Here is a 22617-nt window from a genome sequence, read left to right on the forward strand (position 1 = left end):
ATTAAGTTTGGTTAAAACTTTTAATTTAGGAGAAGTTTGAAATATACACTTTCTTTCCATCCATGAACATAGCATATTTTTTCTTTATTCAACTTTTTTTCTTAGATCTTTTTTCAGTTTTCCTTGTATATGTCCTATACATTTCTTTCTGCTTTTTGCTAATGTTTTAAGTTGAAATATATGGGTTTTGAATTGAAATGTATGTATTCAGAATTGAATTTGCGAGTGTATCACTACAGGGAAGGAACATTAAGAGTTTTACTGGCTCTAAGTAAGTTTCATCTACTCATATCTGAGGATTTAACAGAACTAGTCCCTGTTCTCACAGATTCTTCAGTATAATAAATAATTGCAGTGAACATCAGTTTATAATATTGGCACACATCCTATCACTGTCATTCTGTCACCAGCACTGAGAAGTTCCATCCCTAAGAAATATTTTCAGTAAGAATACAAAAGTGGTTCAACAGACACATGGTCCAACATTTCAGTAAATCATGTTTTTATTCCCCTAAAAATTTTGAACATTTTTCAGCCTTTTCTTATAAAAAAAAAATGGCTAAAAGTGTTGTGATACCAATGTATTAAATTGTGCGTATTCATACTAAGGGAATTACATGTATAGGGATTAGAAGTTGCAATTTTAAAAAAGCAATTATTTTCAGTAACTTTAACTCAGGATATTCAGATTACTGATTAACAGATATTCTTAGTTCTGTTTAAATGAACAAATAACTATCATGAATGATGAACTTTATAATTTATTCTATCCAGGAGCACCTGGATGGCTCAGTCACTTAAGTGTCAGACTCTTGATTTCTGCTCAGGGCATGGTCTCATGATTCATGGGTTCAAGCCCTGCATCGGGCTCTGCATTGACAGCACAAAGCGTGCTTGGGACTCTCTCTGTCCCTCTCTCTGTCCCGCCTCCATGTGTGCATGTCTCTCAAAAATCAGTAAGCATTTAAAAAAAATTTATTCTATCTAAATTCATATTATAAAGCATTTAGAGGTGAAAGAGCTTTGTTTTCCAAATCATAAGCATTTTATATGTATTATTTATGAAAGGACACTTACAGTGGTAATTTAAAGGCAGTGACAGGTGATACTCTAATTGGATGTAAATATTCAGTCCCATAAGTAAAGCTAGCGTATATTCAGGTATGTGGATGGAAATATATACATTTTTCATGTGAAAAAATCAGCTTATAAAAACAAACAAGTATTGTTGGTTTTGTCTGGCAACTTTTTTTCCTGGTCATTTGGGACTTCAGAAAATCTCACCAAGGTGCTTTTATGGATACGCATGTAAGACTGTCCTAATGCTGAGTTTAGTACCCCTTATCACTAAAGTTGAGTGGAGCTCTGAGCCACTAAAAGAATAAGAAACAGTTGCATTCGTAGACAGAAAAATGAAATAATTTATCTATCTTTAATGTGTTTACAGAAGGAAAAGAGAACTGATTTGTATACTCATAGGTGTTAATTTATTGGTATTAATTGATTTGTTATCTATTTATTTGCTTATTAGTTTATTATGTATTGAAGATATCCTCTTTGAATATATGGCAACCTCTGTGATCATTTTCAACTGATGACACCGACTTTTTTCTCTCTGTAGGTTTTCGAAAAATAAGTTTAGATGACCTTCGGAAGGCATACATCGTTAAGGATGTTCAGCAGTACATCCTTCATCGTTTAGATCAAGAAGAAGCTTTGCGACAACATCTCACTAAAGAAACTGCAGAGATGTTAAATCAACTTCACATTAAAAGCAGTGGATGCTTTCTTTATCTAGAACGAGTTCTAGACGGAGTTGTAGAAAATTTCATTATGTTAAGAGAGATTCGTGACATCCCAGGAACTCTTAATGGTCTGTATCTCTGGCTGTGTCAGAGACTTTTTGTAAGGAAACAGTTTGCAAAAGTCCAGCCCATTTTGAATGTGATTCTTGCAGCCTGCCGGCCTTTGACCATAACAGAATTGTATCATGCAGTCTGGACTAAAAATATGTCATTAACCTTGGAAGACTTTCAACGTAAGTTAGATGTCCTCTCCAAACTTCTTGTTGATGGACTAGGAAATACTAAAATACTGTTTCACTATAGTTTTGCAGAGTGGCTTCTGGATGTGAAACACTGCACTCAGAAGTATTTATGTAATGCAGCAGAAGGACACAGAATGTTGGCTATGAGTTATACCTGTCAAGCCAAGAATTTAACACCATTGGAAGCACAAGAATTTGCATTGCATTTAATTAATTCAAACTTGCAGTTAGAGACAGCTGAGTTAGCTCTCTGGATGATATGGAATGGTACACCTGTCAGAGATTCTCTGTCTACTTTAATACCCAAGGAACAAGAAGTGCTACAGCTGTTGGTTAAAGCTGGTGCGCACGTCAACAGTGAAGATGACCGCACATCATGCATAGTCCGACAAGCCTTAGAAAGAGAGGATTCCATTCGGACATTATTAGATAATGGAGCTTCAGTAAATCAATGTGATTCAAATGGGAGAACATTATTGGCTAATGCTGCATACAGTGGCAATCTTGATGTCGTGAATTTACTTGTCTCCAGGGGAGCAGATTTAGAGATAGAAGATACTCATGGACATACACCACTTACCCTAGCTGCTAGACAAGGACATACCAAGGTGGTTAATTGTTTGATCGGGTGTGGAGCAAACATTAATCATACTGATCAAGATGGTTGGACAGCATTAAGATCTGCTGCTTGGGGTGGCCATACGGAGGTAGTTTCTGCACTACTTTATGCTGGCGTAAAAGTGGATTGTGCAGATGCTGATAGCCGAACAGCCTTGAGAGCGGCAGCGTGGGGGGGTCACGAGGATATTGTACTGAATTTGCTACAACATGGTGCTGAAGTCAACAAAGCTGATAATGAAGGTCGAACTGCATTGATAGCAGCAGCCTACATGGGACATAGAGAAATTGTGGAACACCTGCTGGACCACGGAGCAGAAGTGAATCATGAGGATGTCGACGGCAGGACCGCTCTCTCTGTAGCTGCACTTTGTGTGCCTGCAAGTAAAGGACATGCATCGGTTGTCAGTCTTTTAATTGACCGAGGTGCTGAAGTAGATCATTGTGATAAAGATGGCATGACTCCGTTGCTGGTAGCTGCTTATGAAGGACATGTCGATGTGGTTGACTTGCTTCTAGAAGGGGGAGCAGATGTAGACCATACAGATAACAACGGTCGCACACCCCTCCTAGCAGCAGCTTCTATGGGCCATGCGTCAGTTGTAAACACACTTTTGTTTTGGGGTGCAGCAGTGGATAGCATTGACAGTGAGGGCAGGACAGTCCTCAGCATAGCTTCAGCCCAAGGAAATGTGGAGGTAGTACGTACCTTACTGGATAGAGGGTTAGATGAAAATCACAGAGATGATGCTGGATGGACACCTTTGCATATGGCAGCTTTTGAAGGTCACAGATTAATATGTGAAGCACTTATTGAACAAGGTGCTAGAACAAATGAGATCGATAACGATGGACGAATACCTTTCATACTAGCTTCGCAAGAGGGTCATTATGATTGTGTTCAAATCTTATTGGAAAATAAATCCAACGTTGATCAGAGAGGTTATGATGGAAGAAATGCGCTGCGTGTTGCTGCGTTAGAAGGGCATAGGGACATTGTTGAATTACTTTTTAGCCACGGAGCTGACGTTAACTACAAAGATGCTGATGGTAGGCCTACACTTTATATTTTGGCCTTAGAAAACCAGCTTACGATGGCTGAGTATTTTTTAGAAAACGGTGCAAATGTAGAAGCAAGCGATGCCGAAGGAAGGACAGCACTTCATGTTTCCTGCTGGCAAGGCCATTTGGAAATGGTGCAGGTTCTGATAACCTACCATGCTGACATCAACGCTGCAGACAATGAAAAGCGGTCTGCCTTGCAGTCTGCAGCTTGGCAGGGCCACGTAAAAGTGGTTCAGCTTCTGATTGAGCATGGTGCCATAGTTGACCATACGTGCAATCAAGGTGCGACTGCCCTCTGTATTGCAGCCCAGGAAGGGCACATTGATGTTGTGCAGGTTTTGTTAGAGCACGGTGCTGATCCAAACCATGCCGATCAATTTGGACGCACTGCTATGCGGGTTGCAGCCAAAAACGGACATTCTCAAATAATTAAATTATTAGAAAAATATGGTGCATCTACTTTGAATGGCTGTTCCCCGTCTCCTGTTCATACAATGGAGCAAAAACCTCTACAATCGGCGTCTTCAAAAATGCAGTCATTAACAATTAAATCAAATAGTTCTGGCAGTACTGGTGGAGGGGATGTGCAGCCTTCACTGCGTGGTTTACCTAATGGGCCAGCCCATGCATTCAGTTCTCCTTCGGAATCTCCAGATTCTACAGTCGATCGTCAGAAGTCGTCATTGTCAAATAATTCCCTGAAAAGCTCAAAAAACTCATCTTTGAGAACTACTTCATCTACAGCAACAGCCCAAACAGTGCCAATTGATAGCTTTCATAGCCTGTCATTTACAGAACAAATTCAGCAGCATTCATTGCCGCGCAGTAGAAGTCGACAGTCCATCGTTTCCCCGTCTTCCACAACACAGTCCCTGGGACAGAGCCATAATTCACCGAGTAGTGAATTTGAGTGGAGCCAAGTAAAACCCAGTTTGAAGTCAACTAAAACAAATAAAGGGGGGAAGTCAGAAAATTCCAGCAAATCGGGGGCAGCTGGAAAAAAGGCTAAACAAAATAATTCTTCACAGCCAAAGGTTTTAGAGTATGAAATGACTCAGTTTGATAAAAGAGGACCTACAGCCAAATCTGGTACTAGTGCACCCCCTAAACAGACGCCAGCAGAATCTCAGTGCAAAATTATGGTACCTTCAACTCAGCAAGAAATTGGTCGATCTCAACAGCAATTTCTTATTCATCAACAAAGTGGGGAGCAGAAGAAGAGAAATGGAATAATGACAAATCCCAATTATCATCTTCAGAGCAACCAGGTTTTTCTTGGTAGGGTTTCAGTCCCACGGACAATACAAGACAGAGGGCATCAGGAAGTGTTAGAGGGATATCCTTCCTCAGAGACGGAGTTAAGCCTTAAACAAGCCCTGAAGCTTCAGATCGAGGGTTCTGACCCTAGCTTCAACTATAAAAAGGAAACACCATTATAAAAGGTAACATTTCATCAACATAAAGAATAAAATATCAAAAGTGTGGTTCCCTCTACTGAGGATACTCTTTTCCCTAATAGTCATGTGGCCAGTTCCCTCGCCTAATCAGTTCAGATGACATCCTCTCAGCAGCACCTCCCTTAGTGCCCTTGTGAATTTGAATTGCCCCACACCACCAGCATTCTCTTTTTGCCTTTCCTGGGTTTTTTTGTTATCCAAAGAACTTATTATTTCACATACGTTATATATTTATTATTATGTTTATTATTTGTCTCTTCCCAACTAAAATATAAGTTCTGTGAAGGTAGGGGTTTTTATCTGTTTGTTCTCTGCTATATTCCATGTACTTGGAATACTGTTTGGACCTATATTAGTTTTTCAGTAAAAATGTATTGAGTAGGTGAATGGATGAATGAATATACTACTTATGAATCTCAGTAAGAATTTCTTCTTACATAGTCATTTCCCTTCTTAGAAATTCTTTGGTGGCAATAGAGGGAGAGGAGAGGACCATTTCTGTAATACTCACTTTTTGGTTTGAATAAGATAGTATATGTAGTGCTTAGTAGATAGGTAGTCAGTGTTAATTTCCTTCCTTTTTCACCCTGGAAGAAGTCAAAGATTTAATCAGCTGAAGGTAATTTTTACTATGGCAGATCTCTTAAGAATCTTCCAAATAAAATTTGCACACACCAAGAAGAGGTGAGGAAAGATGTTAAGTTGGATGTATGCACAAGAGGGTATTTAGAGCCCACTATATTTACACATAAGAATTACATGTTTAAACCTCACAATAGAATCAGATTTAAATACAAACTTTTTTTTTTCTTTCCACCACAATGGACACTTCACTAATTACATAGGGGAATTTAGTGAGAAAATATATACATAATTTTATATAATAGATACTTTTTCAGAAGCACATCTCTCTCATTAGAGATAAATCCAATGGTTTCATTAGGATTCTTTGCTATTTTATACTACAGGTATATTTATCCCACTTTGCTTAATCATTTTTCATTCTTTAAAAAAAATGTACTCTTTAGCAAACTGAAATATCCCTTGTCTTTCTGGTTTGTTTTTCCTTCTTTCTTTCTTTCTTTCTTGCTTTCTTGCTTTCTTTCTTGCTTTCTTGCTTTTTTTTGTCTTTGGAGATATATTTTAGGGGTATTTTAGGTGAAACATTATTATAAATTGTAAATTTCCTGTGCTTTCTAATAGTAAACACCATTCAATCTGAATCTATGGATGACTGGTCAAATCTCATTCCGAAATAATTTGTATAAAGTAGTTAGTTCATTCTCCAATGTGACTTATTTTAAAAATACTTAGTTCTGATGGTACAACCCTCTAACTCTTGTGCTATCTTGTGCTTTACTTTGTAAAGGCAAAGTATACATATATATTACACAGTAAAACACATTAATGAAGGTAAACATTTTGTGGATTCTTTAAAAGTGATTGTAAATTAAATAATGAATCTCTAATAGATGTGTCCACTTTATGTTTTATATAGTAAATACATAAATATATATAATTATATAGGGTCTTAAAACTATATGTAGTTATATAATAAGTATAATGTAGACATTAATTTTTTTTTTAACTTTTGCATTAGTTTCCTATTCTGTGAAACAGAAGACATTGTGATTGGAGTGGTTCTTCAGCTACTGGATGAAAACATAAAATGCCTGTTGATTTGCTGAAAAAAAAAAAAGTGAAGAATGTGATATCTGCAGTACAGTTACCTTAATTACTGTCATGTGCCTAAATAGTAAGGCTGCCTTCTCAATGTAACCCTCTGTGCTTAAAAAATTTCATTTTGTGTGCTTTGTATTCACTACATAAGAATAAGCACTTTTTTGAAAAAAATGCAGATGTATACTGCAGTTCCCTGATAAAAGCTGAAAAAAAAAATTTGCGTAAAGTATTTTAAGTTAAGATTTGATAAATGTGCATGTGCCATGATCAAATATATACGAAAAGGCAGTGTCCTTTGTATTTATTTTATTTTTTTCTTTTTGTGGCAAATGAAACTTAAGCATATTGTTTCACATTTACATCGTTGTAGTGTATGGCTTGTTTCTTGTATCTTTAAAAATGTTGCTCAATAAAATAAATCATGCAACTATTTTATGTTCAGTACACCTTCGGCATTGGTTGAAAATGTGTTTCTATTTAATGCCACACTGAAGTGAAAAATGGTTTCTTGACAGATTTTTTGAAAATAATCCTAGTATTTTAGGGAGCTGCTCTAAGTAGTTTAAATATGGATTTCCCAGTAGAATCTTCCTGGTCTCTGGCTAAAGATGAAAAAAAGAAAAACAGAGGAAAGGATGAAAGGGAGAGAGATAGAGGAAAAAACACACTATAGGCAGAACAAAGTTCTGTTTCATTCACTGGGATGCAATTTCACCTTCCACTCGCTTGTCATTCCACCTCCAAGAAGACAGACTATCATTTCTGAGGCATAAAAATTCTCAGGGACAAAGCCATGCCTCAGGGAGTGTGTACGTAGAGGGAGATGCACCTGTCTGAGGGTAGATTTTTGATCCCTGAACAATTCATCGACTACACTTACCTCAACTGTCCAGTTAAGTACAATATAATTTACCAGTGTCGATTTTAATGCTGGCTTTTCTCTCAGTCCTTTCTATCTTATAAATCACTGCATGACCCAGGTAGCCCCAACTCAAAAATCAGCGGAATCCATTTTAGTGGTTAATTGGATAAATATTTTTGATGAATGTGTAATATGTGCCGTCCTTCACAGATGACGCCATTAACCTGTCAGTCATAGCACGTGTGTATTTTTTTTACTGGTACTTGGTAAACGATAGTGATGGATTTGCACTTTTCTGTCCACATACTCTTTCCTGTTTTCTTCTTTGGACAATTGGCTCACAGGATAACTGGATGGCAGGGTTAAAGGTGAAGTCTGTGACAAGGAACACAAAGTTGACTGGCTCAGATGACCATCGGACCCACGGCCTGGCCTTCTTGATGGACTAAACCAGTGGAGCTGGCTTAGATGGGCCGTGTGTATGTCCGGAAAGGCTGGGATTTATTGTTAAGAAGCCATGGTTCTGAGTCTGATCTTTGAATAAGCCTTGTGAATTTTAGAAAGCCCAGAAATTCTGTTTCCCATGTGCTATTGATAAGAAAGAGAAATGAGGAAAGAGAATTTGGAGATTCAGCACAACAACATTGCCACTACCGGAAAAACAACCTTTAGAAAATGTCTTAGTTAATAACAGAGGTCAGTACTGTCCTCTTCATACATGAAGGGTACATGGGATACATTGTTCACAGGAATAGAAACGTGTGATTAGTTGTGATAAGTGTCTCACTTGAATCTTCGCGTGAGGCTTTTGTTTTTATTTTTTAAAGTCATCAAAACACATTCTGTTTGTGTCATCAGTCATAATCAGGAATAGGAGATAAGGTCAATCGATATTAAGGTGACATGGCAATATTGATAACTCGAATGTGAATGTTTCAAGTATTGAATTTTTGTCCCTATGGGACATTTATTAAATACACTTAATAGGACTCTTGCAAAGTAGCCTTAAAAGTGTTAATGATTCTATTGATAAATATGAATACATACTATTATTAGAACCAATGTTACTCATATCTCAAATACAGTACATTTACATTACTGTAGAAGATGAAGCTCTAATTTCTTATTAGGTGTATTTTTCTTTAGAAAGAGAACCCTGAAAGCTGCCAGTTTTTCTATTAACCTTGAATTATTGGAATTGTATTTATTTAATTTTATTGTTTTTTACAAAAATGCACCTTGTGGCCAAAGGGCAAAGATATGACTCATTACATAAGGGATTTATGTTTTTCCAAGAGCTAAATGTTTTCGTATCCATATTATGTACACTTGAAACAGTTGGTAGGAAGAGAACCTGTTGGAAAAATATGATTTTCAAAAGTAAGTAGTCCTCTGGGTGTTTTTATATTCATTGTGTTTTGGAATAGGACAGAAGAGGTTTTTAGTTAGGATAAGGATGATAAGAGTGCTGGAGATACCCTGCTTTGCCTACTTGTTTCTTTGGGGATTTAACAGCATGACTGAAAACAGCTTTTGCTTCATTAAGAAGAGTAAAAACTAGTCCCCCAACTTAAAATGCCTAAAGAGCTATTTTAAACATCAAAATGCTTCAATTTTGTAAATCACCTGGCGTCACTACACGCATATGATGCCGTGTGCTTATAACTTTTTAACATTCCGCCTGTGCCCATTCCCTAAAAGTCATGAGTTGATAATAAGGGAAGCGATTTTAAAAAAAAACAAAAAAAACAAAAACAACAACAGTAATGAAAAATTAAAATCTGAATGTGTGTAGGAAAGGTTTTGGAAGGAAAAGTGACTGGCACTCCGCATACTGCAAGGTGATGCCCGTATCTTTTGTCCTCCTTCCTCACTCCCCACCCCTACTGGAGTCCTTACCAAAAACAAGTCACTACTTAGAAACAGGAGTAGTTTTCTCATTATTGTTTGGCTATGCGAATGTTCGTTTTGCTTAATGTTGCTCCATTTACACTTCTCAGCAAATGTAGTTGCAGACAAATGGTTTCTTTTTATTGTTTCCTTGGTTTGGGGTATGTAAATAGCCTAAAATGTACATTGAATTTCACATTGTAAAAGTTTTATTTTATTCCTTGTATTATATTAAGCAAAAATCCCTATGTATATGAAAGTGCATAATAAATATATTTGCTCTCTAGAGGATATCTTGTTTTAATTTTACCCTTGAACCACCAGAACGTGCATGACATGTTTACAGTAGAAACAACTATTACTTTTAAGTTGTTAGCTTATTTTAAATAAATACGGAGTACGGAGAAAATGAATTTGGGAACATTCTACCAAAAAAGAAGAAAAGAAAAAAACTAAGTTGTAAAAACTTCACAGAAGAAGGTAGAAAACCAAAAAGATCTAGATTTTATGTCTCTGAAAAGTTTCTGTAAGGACCTGGTGTTCTCCCCCCCCCCCCTCCCGCCGACTGATCACCATGTAACTGCTGAACCTCCCCATGTCTGGCTTCATGACTCTGAGGTTGCGTAACCTGATCAGTTGTGTGCATGCGTGCTCCGTGATCATCAGAACAGTATGGCCATCTCACACTTGATATTTTGGAGTTTATTGCAAGTGTGGTCATTCGTTTTCTAAATAAATTTCTATGTATTCTTCACTCGGTAAAGTTGAATCGCTTCATGTTCTGCTTTTCCCACCAGAACACAACATCCTGTACATGTATGAGCGTGTGTGTAAATACATACAGTATATTATTCGAAAGAGAGGTTTCTGAAAAGGCCAGCTAGGTATTATCTGTCAATTTTATGATAATTACAGAGTTTTGCAGTAATTACCATACATTCTTTCTAAATGTGTTGTATTAATAAGAATCTAACTCAACTTTTTAATAACAATGCTTAAACACAAATGGGTGATGAACGTAGAAGTATTTTAAAACAGACTGGTTGACTAAAACTTTTATGGAGTTTTCTAGCTGGTGGTCCAAAGACATACACTGTGAGAACTTGGCAATGACTAAGGTTTCCATTCCTTTGCCCTAGTAGTTGGAAGGATTCCAACTAATAGTGATATACACTCTGAAGGCTTAGATTCCTGGATTTGGGGGAAATTTTCAATTATCAAGCAAATACACGCACTAAATCTTATTTCAGGATGGGGCGCCTGGGTGGCTCAGTCAGTTAGGTGTCCAACTTCGGCTCAGGTCATGGTCTCAATCTGTGAGTTCGAGCCCCGTGTTGGGCTCTGTGCTGACAGCTCAGAGTCTGGAGCCTGCTTCAGATTCTGTGTCTCCCTCTCTCTCTGCCTCTCTCTCCCCTGCTCATGCTCTGTCTCTGTCTCAAAAGTAAATAAAAACATTAAAAAAAAAATTTTTTTTTAAATCCTGTTTCAGAATAGGGCCTCTTGCTTACCCGTCTTGCTAGTATAGTAAAATTAAAATTATCCAGTATTACAATGGACTCATTTGAAACTTACTGCATATTTAGATATACTCCTTCTTTTTAAGTGTTTCCTTTTTAATGTTAATTTATATTTGAGAGAGAGCACAAAAGGAGGGGCAGAGAGAGAGGGAGAGAGAACCCCAAGCAGGCTCCTCACTGTCAGTGCAGAGTCCTACACAGGGTTTGAACCCAGGAACTGTTGGGATCATGACCTAAGCTGAAACCAAGAGTCAGACACTTAACCGACGGAGACACCCAGGTGCCCCTAGATTACTAGTCTTAAATGTACACGATCATTACCCATACTGACAAAATTTAGATAACAAGAAACACATTCATACATGAATATATTTGCAATGTTTAGAAGAAGTTTTACTTACAGCTTTTACTTATTTTTGGTCTACTTGTTGAAATGTGATCTAATGATAGGTCCCAAAAGAATTGATGTACATTCCTCCCATTTTGTTTGTAAACTTACACTGAATGATAACCTATACAGGAAAATATGCAAATCTTAAGGTACGGTCCTATAATTTTTTACAAACCAAACATATCTATTTGACCATCACCCTGACCAAGATGGTAGGCCATAACCACGTATCTAAATATAAACCTCCTGTGTCTGAAAATAATATTTATTGTGAAGGTAGGGGTTAAATGAGACCATTTGATTTTATGAGATTTGATTGTAATTTAATAACTCCATTAGTACATTTTAGTAGGTAGACACAACAAGCACAAACACTTGTATACATTTAAAAAAAAATGCTCTTACTGGGGCGCCTGGGTGGCTCAGTCGGTTAATTGTCTGACTTCAGCTCAGGTCATGATCTCATGACCTGTAAGTTCGAGCCCTGCATCATCAGTCTCTGGGCTGATGGCTCAGAGCCTGGAGCCTGCTTCGGATTCTGTGTCTCCCTCTCTCTCTGACCCTCCCCTGCTCATGCTGTCTCTCTCTGTCTCAAAAATAAATAAAACATTTAAAAAATATTTTTTAAATGTTGTAATTGTGATTAATTCTCCTATGGAAAGGCAATTTATGCATTTCTGAATACCTGCCAAAAAGCCACAGGTGTATTTTAAAGACACTGTATGTTCAGTATATCCAAACCGATAGCCATCAACTTTCTTACCTAAATATCAGCTCTGTTCTTCTGTGAATAGACTGTTCCATTCTACTTTAAAGAAACTGACATCGGATATTGTAGACGAGCTGTATGGGTATGGCTTAGACATGGAATTGGACATGAAAATCCCGAGGGAGCCCTTCTGGGCAGAAAAGCCTCTGGTCCTTCCTCAAGAAATTCACCAAGGGATGCCCTGCTATACGTTTTAAGTTAAAATACAAAGCGTTGTGACTGAAATTTTAAATAATCAATAGTTTGATTAGAAAACCAAATACCCATCCCAGCTGAATCACTAAGAGGGCTTCTACTTCCCACATGACTCTCTCAGGCACGTAGGTTTAAAACTCCAAGGTAACGTTACCTCACTTGGCTCCCAAAATGTGTGGCCAGGTCTAAAACAGATTTTAATGCTCTACTAGGCTTCCCAAATGCCCTGTGCTAGTCTCCTCTCTTGAGCAGTCAACACGCATATTACCATATTCACATCTCTGAGACGTCCTTCAGGAAAAAATAAGTTAATTTAACTTTGCATGGACTAATGTTTTGTTCTCTTTTGCTTTCCCAAAAATAAATTGTGAAGAGACGAGTGGCCCGCTCCACAGTCTTTTAAAGAATTCCTGTTAAAACATGGGTTAGAGGGGCGCCTGGGTGGCGCAGTCGGTTAAGCGTCCGACTTCAGCCAGGTCAGGATCTCGAGGTCCGTGAGTTCGAGCCCCGCGTCGGGCTCTGGGCTGATGGCTCAGAGCCTGGAGCCTGTTTCCGATTCTGTGTCTCCCTCTCTCTCTCTGCCCCTCCCCTGTTCATGCTCTGTCTCTCTCTGTCCCAAAAATAAATAAACGTTGAAAAAAAAATTAAAAAAAAAAAACAAAAAAAACATGGGTTAGAAAATGCACGGCAGAGTCATGGTGCCTCAGGAAGCAGTCCTTAACGGGGGACTCTAACTCTTAACTCTCTGGACATTCTTATTCTTGTGCCTGTCTCTACCATCATTGTTTAGGGCCTCGCCGGGTCTGCCAGAAGTCCCTCCAGCACTCCTCTCCTCTGTGTTGTGCCTTCTCACAAGCTCACAAGTCAGCCATGCAAACTGAGATGCATCTCTTAAAGCATGGCCCTCTTCTGGTCACAGACTCCAGCCAGCCTTCAGTCTGTCTCCTCAGCGGTCTGTCCTTCAGGTAGGCGCCAGTGATCTTTTGAGAACGTTGCCCTGAGGACGGTTTGCTCCTGGAAACCGTCCAGATCTATCATGTCTTACAGAATGGCACAGAAAGCCTTGCACAGACTCTCTCTCACCTGTCTTTCCTGCTGCTGCTGCTGCTGCCTCCATTTTTGCTACCACTCCCTTCCCCCCGCCCCCACCTGCCACTGGCCACACACCAAACCCTCTGCCCCCCAATCCCCACAGACTCAGTTGCTTTTGCTAGAACCCTCTACGCTCCTCCAGAGCTGTTTCTCCGCTCACATTGATCTTTGTCCCAGTCTCCCAACCATAGAGAAGTGCTTTTTCAATTACTGCCGTATTTCATACTTTTATGGTTCTTTTTCTGCATTACGTGAAACATATTGTCTCCTTTTCTCCCGCTGCAATCTTCTTTCAGACAGGAATTGAGTCTTACTCATCTTTGTATCTTTTGGGTTAGCTCATACATAGTAAGTGTTCAGTTACTATTCCTTTCGTGGCACTTTCTTTTCATTCAGAAACAGCTGTGGGAGAAATATTTAAATTCTGCTATTTTGGTCCACTTGTTAAAACATACTGAGCTTACCCAAGCTCTAAGAGTGATCAGACTCAGTAAAAAATAGTATGTATTCTCTTCTCACTGCTTTCCCATCTGTTCCATTCACTTAGCGTGTATTGAATGTAACAGAAAAACAAGCCAATTATTCAACATTTATTAGAACATATGTGGCTGACTGTTGGATTGCTTTTAGCTGATAGCCAGCCTGGCCTGACCTCTTTGGAACCAGAGGCAGCTAAGTTGAATTCAGTTGATTCTTTTAAGAAGACCTTAGTAATTGTCACTAAAATCGAGAAAACGTATCCATTTGTCCTTTAATTACGTAGCAAACCTTTTATCAGTGGTTTTCGGGGAAGCAACAAGGGAAGAAAGCGTAGGCTGTCAGCTCCACATCGCAGATTCGTCACTCCCCGGCCCTTTCTCTAAGAATCCACCAGAAGTTCTCCTGGTACAGTAACACACATCTGATCTGAGACCTGGTAATAATTCATTCGATGTCGATTTTAATAGAAAGCTGCAATAAACACAGTTGGACGTGTGAGAAAAAAAAGCCCACTAAAAATGAAATAAGACTGATGACATAAAAGTTAAAAAATGAGTACCAGAATGAAATGATCTTAAAACAAAAATAGAGGCTCTAAAAGAGACAGCAAGATGAGATTGTATGAACTAATTAATGAAGACTATGGTTTCGCCTTAAAGTTCTGAATTCTATTTCATTTGATTTGTGCAAAAAATGCCATTTATTTTATTATTTGCATTTCTCATACTTATTATTTGTTCTCTTTAATAGTAATCATATTTAGTTTCTAGCAAATTCTTATTTAATAAAGAATGGCTTTCAGTGTCCATCAGACGGTGAGAATTTGTCACACTGATACTAACTTAAGACCTTTAAATTGCCCTCATTTAAATACAAAGAGAACTTTATTTACCCCTTAATCCCTTTGGGTTCTAATGCTCTTAGTCTTTGTCTTGGGCAATTATTTGTGACCAAAAATGCAGATGTTTCAGTGTTAGCAACTTCTCATTGGAAGTGAGATTTGTGTATTTAGTCGGTAAATATTTGTCGGACACTTAATAACTAGTCACCAATAAAAGTGATAAACAAAAAACGCACGAGGTTTATGCCCACAAAGGATTTATATTTTAACAGCCTCTTTTTAAAGAAAGAGTAAAAATAGGATATAGAATAGAATAAGATTGTAAACTCTATGAGGAAAGAGACGTTTTCTCTTTTGTTCACTGCCATATTCCTAGCAGTTTTTGTATAAAGGAGGTGCTCAGTAGATACTAAATTAATGCTTTGAAATAAGTTTGTAGACAGAGAAAAGATCTACAAAATCTAGAAATTTAGAGTCCTTTATTCTTTTTATTTATGTGTCTAATATTGTCTTGTTTCCAAATCCCAAACTGTAGTGAAGGGTAACCACGTTGTGTGAAAAGGCAATCCGCACACATATGAAACACATCATGACTTCCAGGGTGCTAGACCCAGGCTGCTTATTCTAGAAATCTTTGGTTGAAGGAGACAGAAGTAACTAACTCAAGCCAAAGGAAATGTATGTGGCAAATATTAGAAATTCACAAAATTCATGGGAAGTGTCACAAAACTGGTTAGGACACAGGCAGAGTTCAGGTTATGTATAGATTTTAGGAAAAGGATATTCAGAAATAGCAGGAAGTATTTGTTTAGGGAGCTGGGATAAAAAATGCTAATTGTTTTCATTGTTTCTGTCATTCTGTTTAAGTTTCAGCAAGTTTAGCTTGGGTTATGCTCCCATCTCTTAGGTGGGAGAGGACAGAACATCAAATTATATTCCTCAGATAGCATCCAATAGGGAATACAGAATTCTGAAGAGGGAATCAGGGTGAAATTAGGAAAAGGACACAAATGCTAGGAAACCCCAGCTAGAAAATGCTAGCCACAGTGCTTATGTCAACTGAAGCATATCGAGAACTGTAACATCACACACTTCACCCCACTTACAAGCTCACAAGTCAGCGTGCCGCAGTTTCATAGACACGAGCAGAAGACACAAGACTTTAGGTCAGGGACAAAGACATTTATTACTCATAGAACAGCAGGCATCATGGGCTTCGCGTTTGCATCGGTTCTCCTTGCCCCAGGCTCTATGGGAATGATGCAGAAGCAGACCCAGGAGGACCCTACCTGCACAGCTAAGGAACTATGAGCCTAGGACCCTCCATCTTATTAAAGTGCCACTAGCAGACTTGCCCAAACTTTGTTCGGGAGAAAGCCATTGTGTTTATCTTAGACGGCAAAGAAATCTGCCCTCTGCACTGAGGGGAAATACTATATTTCCAAGGCTATTTGCTACACAAACATCCTCGAAAAGCTATTCCAGACAAATGATGTCACAAGATGGGCAGAAACATGAGGGATTCATGGGGAGTTGTCTACCACCAACAAGGTCAGAGGATGAGTTGAGGGGGACAAAGAGACATTGATAGTTGCATGTATGATTCAAATCAAATGAAGAGAGAAACCAATGGCCAAGACATTAGAACTCAAGTTCGAAGGGACTAGAGGGTAAAATAAGCTGAGAGCTTTAGGCTTTGTAGGTTCAGAGGGAACAAGGCAGCGAAGCTGGTGCTACTGTTGGGAGGTGTCCTCAGACCCCGAAGGTCGTTTGTTGCTGGAATGTGACGGGCAGGCTGACAACACCAAGAACTGGATGGATCTTTTTGTCAGTGTGTGTCTCCGTCTATTTGGTGGAACTTGAAGAATTATATAAATGTATTTATGAAGAAGATGAGAGAACATGTGGAGATCAGGCAGAGCTGTTTGGGACTCAATCAAGAGATCAGCTTCATGTCACTGCCTTAGTGACTGGATACTTACACTTCACTCAACAAGCTGTCCTTTGGTATTCCCAGAGTAGTGTCGAGGCCTTTCTTAGCCTCGACCCTACTACTGTCTTAGTAGTGTCGAGGCCTTTCAGAAGAAGGGAGAAGCCCACTGTGGCCACATCATGCTTGGCCACATGCTAAATATTTACCCCATCAAACCTTACTCTGTCTGATATAGGCATCTTCTCTGTCCAAACTCACAGGTACTTCCTGGAAGAAAAGAAACCAAACTCAGTCATTGTAGGTTCCAGCCCTTGTCACAGGGCAGCGATGACAGTGCCCAGAGTGACACCCTTAACCTTTGTGAGAGAAGAGGGGCAAGTGTGGGCAATGTCCCCCTAGTCATCTGCCTGTATTTGGTTCTCCTGTAATGTGTCTCTCAGGAATATTCACAGGAATAGTTTAAAAACATGTCAATGGCTTCAGGGTAAGAACTAGTGTTAAGGAAAAAAAAAAAAGGAGTCTTTAATTAGCATTAAAGAAAAATATTTTTTTTCCTTTTTTACTGAAGTACATGCCAATATAGATTGAAAAGAGAGTAAAAACTTCAAGTAGTTACCCCATGGAGGTGGTAAACAATTTAAAAGATATATTTTAAGGGAAAGAAAAACATTGGTCAGTCATTTTTAAACTAAATGAAAAGCTAGAGAGAATATAAAATAAAGCTTACAATAAAGAAATGTGTTATTAGTTATAAAGTCAAATAGAGGCTTTATCAGAAGTATTTCCTCCTTTTTTTTTTTGTAGTGACCCTATTCAGATCTTGAGTAATGAATTCCTTCATGATAATGATGCACTTCAGAAAATCTCAAAGAAAATTTTGACTTCATGGCACTAAAGCTGCTATTTAAGATATATTTCAGTCAAATATACTCATAGGGGAATGTTTAAGAATAAAGATTGAAGGTGATCCAGAATTTCCAATGGATAAAAAGCAATTATAATTAAGAATAACTGTTTCCCTAAGGTCTGAAAATGAATTTACGAGTTGGTTTAAGAACTCTCACTTTTTCAATCGGTTGTCAGATAGGGATATCACTATTTCTGCAATGGATAGTGTTACAGTCCTGCTTAAAACAATCATTTCTGATGTAAAATTTACCTTGGATTGGTGGCTTTCCAAACCCAGCCAGCCACCTTAGCAGCTTCTCAGTATTATCTGAAAACTGGCCACACTTTGTAAAGTGCTGCCTTGGGCCATCTAGTTCAACTTCCTCCTTTAATGAACTGACACAGAAAAATTAGTCTCAATCATGTGACAGATCTTAATCCAAGCAGAATGCTTTCCCATTCCCAGGTTTCCCACATCAACCTCTAAGATTTTACATTTCACTTTTTGTATTAATTATTCTGACATTCTTCTTTCCCCATAAGAGAATGCACAGTGAAATTTGATTATTTCAAAGAAAAGTGGATCATACTTCCTTCTTTAACCTATCACACTACTGAACAGAGATGCCTCTGTTTTCCCACTGAAGATCAGCATAGAAATCAGTCCTACATATCCCAGTTTTGAGAAATTTTTTATCCAATTTTTCAAGTGAAAGTAACCATGTTATATGAAAATACAACCATGACATAATGAAACACATTTGAGTCTTGAATGTGCATAGACTAAACGATATTACTGGGTTTCTTACTACCTATTTGTGGTATATCTAAATATCTGAAAGGTCTAAGTTTCTATAGGAAGAAATAGATCTAAGAATTAGAGCAAAAATTTGCTCAAATGTGAGCAAACTTTTTATTTTACTTGCAAAAATGATTTAGGGTTTTTGTGTACTCTTCATCTGGATTCTCCCAGTGATATTACATAATCATAGTACACTTACTAAAACCAGGAAACTGACTTTGAAAAATACTTAAAAAAAAAAAAAACCCACAGGCCTTATTTGTATTCCCCATGGTTTTGTTTTTTTTTTTCATTTTTTTAAAAATTTTTTTTTTCAACGTTTATTTATTTTTGGGACAGAGAGAGACAGAGCATGAACGGGGGAGGGGCAGAGAGAGAGGGAGACACAGAATCGGAAACAGGCTCCAGGCTCTGAGCCATCAGCCCAGAGCCCGACGCGGGGCTCGAACTCACGGACCGCGAGATGGTGACCTGGCTGAAGTCGGACGCTTAACCGACTGCGCCACCCAGGCGCCCCTTTTTTTTTTTCATTTTTTAATAGTTCTCTGAAATTTTATCACAGACGTGGATTTATATAACCACTGCTACAATCAGGATACAGAACAGTTCCATCATCTCCCAAAAACCACATTATCAAACTCTCCCTTAATAATCACACTTTTCCCACAAACCAAGCCCCTGGCAGCTACCATGACAAAAGAATTCACAAATAATTTAGTTTTAAGAACTCCAGCTTTACTGAGCCAAATGTACATATCAAAAAAGAATTGTTTAGCTTTGTGTTGAAAAGCCAGTGACTACTTCTAGTATAAACATGAAGGCAAGGTCGAATTTCTCTTTGTCTTTCTGGATTTTATGCAAGACTAACAAGATGGACATTAATAAAACCTGTATGCCTCACTTTCAGTGAAATCAGAAGACAGACATAATCCACAGATTCAAATAAAAGGGGAGGGTGTGCTGTGATCAGGTAAGAGTACCTTCTAAGCTTCTTGGGATGAAGGGCAGCAAATATTGTTTCAGGGGAAGGGGGACAGCAAGACGGCCCGATAGCAGCAGAACTCAGATAACAGAAGAATGAAGCAAAAACATACTTTTTTAAGGTGAAAGATCAACCTGAGGTAACCCACCTTATTTGGTGCATACATTGAGATCTATCTATTTCATGCTACTCAGATAAATTTGAAAACCTTGAAGAAAAATGATCATTTTCTTAGAAAATATAATTGACCACTACTGACCCCAGATAAGATTTTTAAAACTCTGAACATCTTATTTCCACAGAAGAAATATAGCTATCTTGGGGCAGGAAAAAAAAAAAAAAAGAAGCAAGAATAGATCATTTTACGGGAGAATTCTGAGACAGGGCTGAAAATTTTAATGTCTTTAAAACTGTTCTAAAACACTGTGGAAAAAAACACTTTTCAGACACTTTGTATGCAATCTTCATAATGCATGAACTTGTTATTATAGTTTTGTTAAATAACACTAGTCCCTCAACAACAGGGTTCAAATTTCAGTAACCATGATGTATTAACCACGAGTAATTGCATAAAGTAAACACTTCACTGCTGGCTTTCTGTCCACAAATCACTGTGTACATAACAGATGTGAATTATGACCAGTGTCCATCATGTCACCTCTTTCAAAGTCTATTGGTGACGGGTCATTGAGTATCTGTCATTCGCTTTACGCACAGAGAGCAAAACATGAGATCGTGTTGTTTCTTGTTTTCCCAATGACAAACCCATGTATCGTTTTACAAGAATGGAATATTGAAAGAGGAAATTGGCCAACAAAGGTTTAAGTGTAGCAAAGACATGACAATTGATGATGCTGCAGTAGAATTGGATACAAGAGAAGATTTAAAAGGAGCAACAGGGGTGCCTGTATGGCTCATCAGTTGAGAGTCTGACTCTTGATTTCCATTCAGGTCATGACCCCAGGGTCATGGGATCAAGCCCCACTTCGGGCTCTGCAGTTTGGGATTCTCTCTCTCTCTCTCTTCTTTCCATCTACCCCTCCCCCACCTGCCTCTTTCTCTCTAAAATTAAAAAAAAAGGAAACATAGCAACAGCAAAGCAAAGATAAGGTGAGATCCAAGTCTCCATGAAGTTACAGTGCAAACCATGTCAGCAAAGTTTCTTAAATATAAAAAAAGCAAACCAAAGTTGTTTCAACATCTTTTAGTTAAAATGTGCTGAGGACAGGAAGCCACTATGGTTGAAACTATATACAGTGATTATGAGGAGACTGAACTTGACTGCCGGTAAAAGTTGGTTTCATTGTCTTAGGAGTTGGCATGAATTGATTAACGTTATTTGGTGAAACAGCACAACTATGGGTGCTGCTGGGAAACGTCTGTCCAGATTTCAAAGGTTATTAAGACCCCTTTGCATGGTTTTAGGGGGCATGGTCATTTTTACAGTTTCACACTACAATGCAAAATGAGGACTTCCTGTGTAAATTGGTACAAAACATGGCAAAAATGACATGAAAAAGAAAATAATGGACCCATAGACCTAATTAGCTTATCATTTTTTATTAAAAAAAAACCCTGAATATCAGCAACCAGAAGCCAACACTACATTAAAAAATATTTTATCATGACCAGTGGGTTACTCCTGGAATTCAAGCACAGTTGAATATTGGGAAAGCTATTAATATAGCAGTTCTTTTAATTACATACCTAAAGAGAAATATATATATCCTTCATGGATTCTCAAAAGACATTTAATGAATCACAACAATAGTTCTTGATAAAAACACTATAGAAACAGGATACAATTTACTCCTCAGCATAAAAATCATTTTGTGCTTAATAAAGAAGAGGAGATACAGCCGACTGACGTCAAGGTTAAATCAAGAAAATTCATTATCACCATTATTATTTAACATTGTTCTGAAGTTAGTAGCCATTACAATTAGAAAAGGAAAAAAACAAGGATTGAGTTTGTAAAGAAAGGTGACACTATCACTCTGTGCAGACACTGTCATCATATACTTGGAAAAGTCCCAGTGAATCACCAGAAAAACCACCATAAGCAACTAAAGATTTCAATAAAGCGGTGAGGTATACAATCAACACGTATTTCCAGCAGTTTTCACATATGCAAACAACAACCAAGGGCAACATACAGTGGAAGAGGTATACAAAAATGACATTTTTGTCTATCAGAAATGTCTATCTGACAAAGATCCCCAAATCTGATTGTTTAAAAACTTCTTTTCTGAAAGTCCACGAGAGAACAGGCATGCTCCTACACTGCAAAAGGGCATACAGGCTGCTACAATTCCTCTGGAAGCGATTTACTTGCTAGGTAATAAAATCGCAAATTCATTTTCTCTTTGATCTGGAAATCCCACTTGGAGAGTTTACCTACAGATAGGCCTGGACATGTTTAAAACGAAGAAGGTACAAGTTAATTCACTGAAAGAGACAAAAATGGACACACGGTAAAGAAACAAAAATTGAGATGGCAAGAAATTTGAAAAGCATGTCCATCAATAGGAAGGAGACTCATTAAATATATCCTTGTGTACCTATGCATTGCAGCAGTACAACTGGCAAATGCGAGTGGGGAGGCTTCACCAGGCACTAACACTGAGAAAGCCCCACCACATGCTGTCATGGGAAAAAAGCTTGGTGCCCAACGATGTGTATCTTATGCTACCTTTTGCATAAGAATGATGGCAGTAAGACCTGCATAAACAACAGTTCACATATGGGAGGAAGAAGATGGGCACCGGGCCCTCGGGGCCAAGGTAGATGCCCACTTAACACTGGACAGCTCTTATTTATTTACCAACTGAATGTATTCCCAATTCAAAAAGAAAGGCCAACGAAATGGGATAATTTAATACTCATTTTCCAGGTCAATATTCTAAAATATTGTTTATTCATTAGGGGCCCATTCAATCTTCTCCCCTGTACATTAAGTGGGCCCATTTGTCGATTTGTCCACCAGCTGGAACTACCCCACGATGACCCAGTACAGCACCTCTTCAGTGTGCCCTGTTTGCAGCCCCATGAATTAGTGAAGGATGCCAGACAGGTTTCCTGCCTGGGCAGCAGGCCACGGATAAG

The 22617-nt window shown here is 38.3% G+C and overlaps 1 protein-coding gene and 1 long non-coding RNA gene across 3 annotated transcripts in view; one reads left to right on the forward strand and one right to left on the reverse strand.

The window, feature by feature from the left end:
- ANKRD50 (ankyrin repeat domain containing 50) overlaps positions 1 to 9908 on the forward strand; it is a 32808-nt gene extending 22900 nt beyond the window's left edge. For both annotated transcript variants that reach the window (XM_040474445.1, XM_040474454.1), the window contains 2 exons: positions 1622 to 5172; positions 6788 to 9908. In XM_040474445.1, the coding sequence (XP_040330379.1) occupies positions 1622 to 5169 (3548 nt within the window). In that variant the 3' untranslated portion in view covers positions 5170 to 5172; positions 6788 to 9908. The remainder of the gene's footprint in view (positions 1 to 1621; positions 5173 to 6787) is intronic.
- Positions 9909 to 16139: 6231 nt separating this feature from the next.
- Positions 16140 to 22617, reverse strand: part of LOC121029957 (uncharacterized) — a 66870-nt gene continuing 60392 nt past the window's right edge. The window contains exon 4 of the long non-coding RNA XR_005790003.1: positions 16140 to 17107. This is a non-coding gene — a long non-coding RNA (uncharacterized LOC121029957). The remainder of the gene's footprint in view (positions 17108 to 22617) is intronic.

The sequence above is a fragment of the Herpailurus yagouaroundi genome, unplaced genomic scaffold, assembly GCF_014898765.1.
Source record: "Herpailurus yagouaroundi ecotype Mexico unplaced genomic scaffold, PumYag 28, whole genome shotgun sequence".
NCBI lineage: Eukaryota > Metazoa > Chordata > Mammalia > Carnivora > Felidae > Herpailurus > Herpailurus yagouaroundi.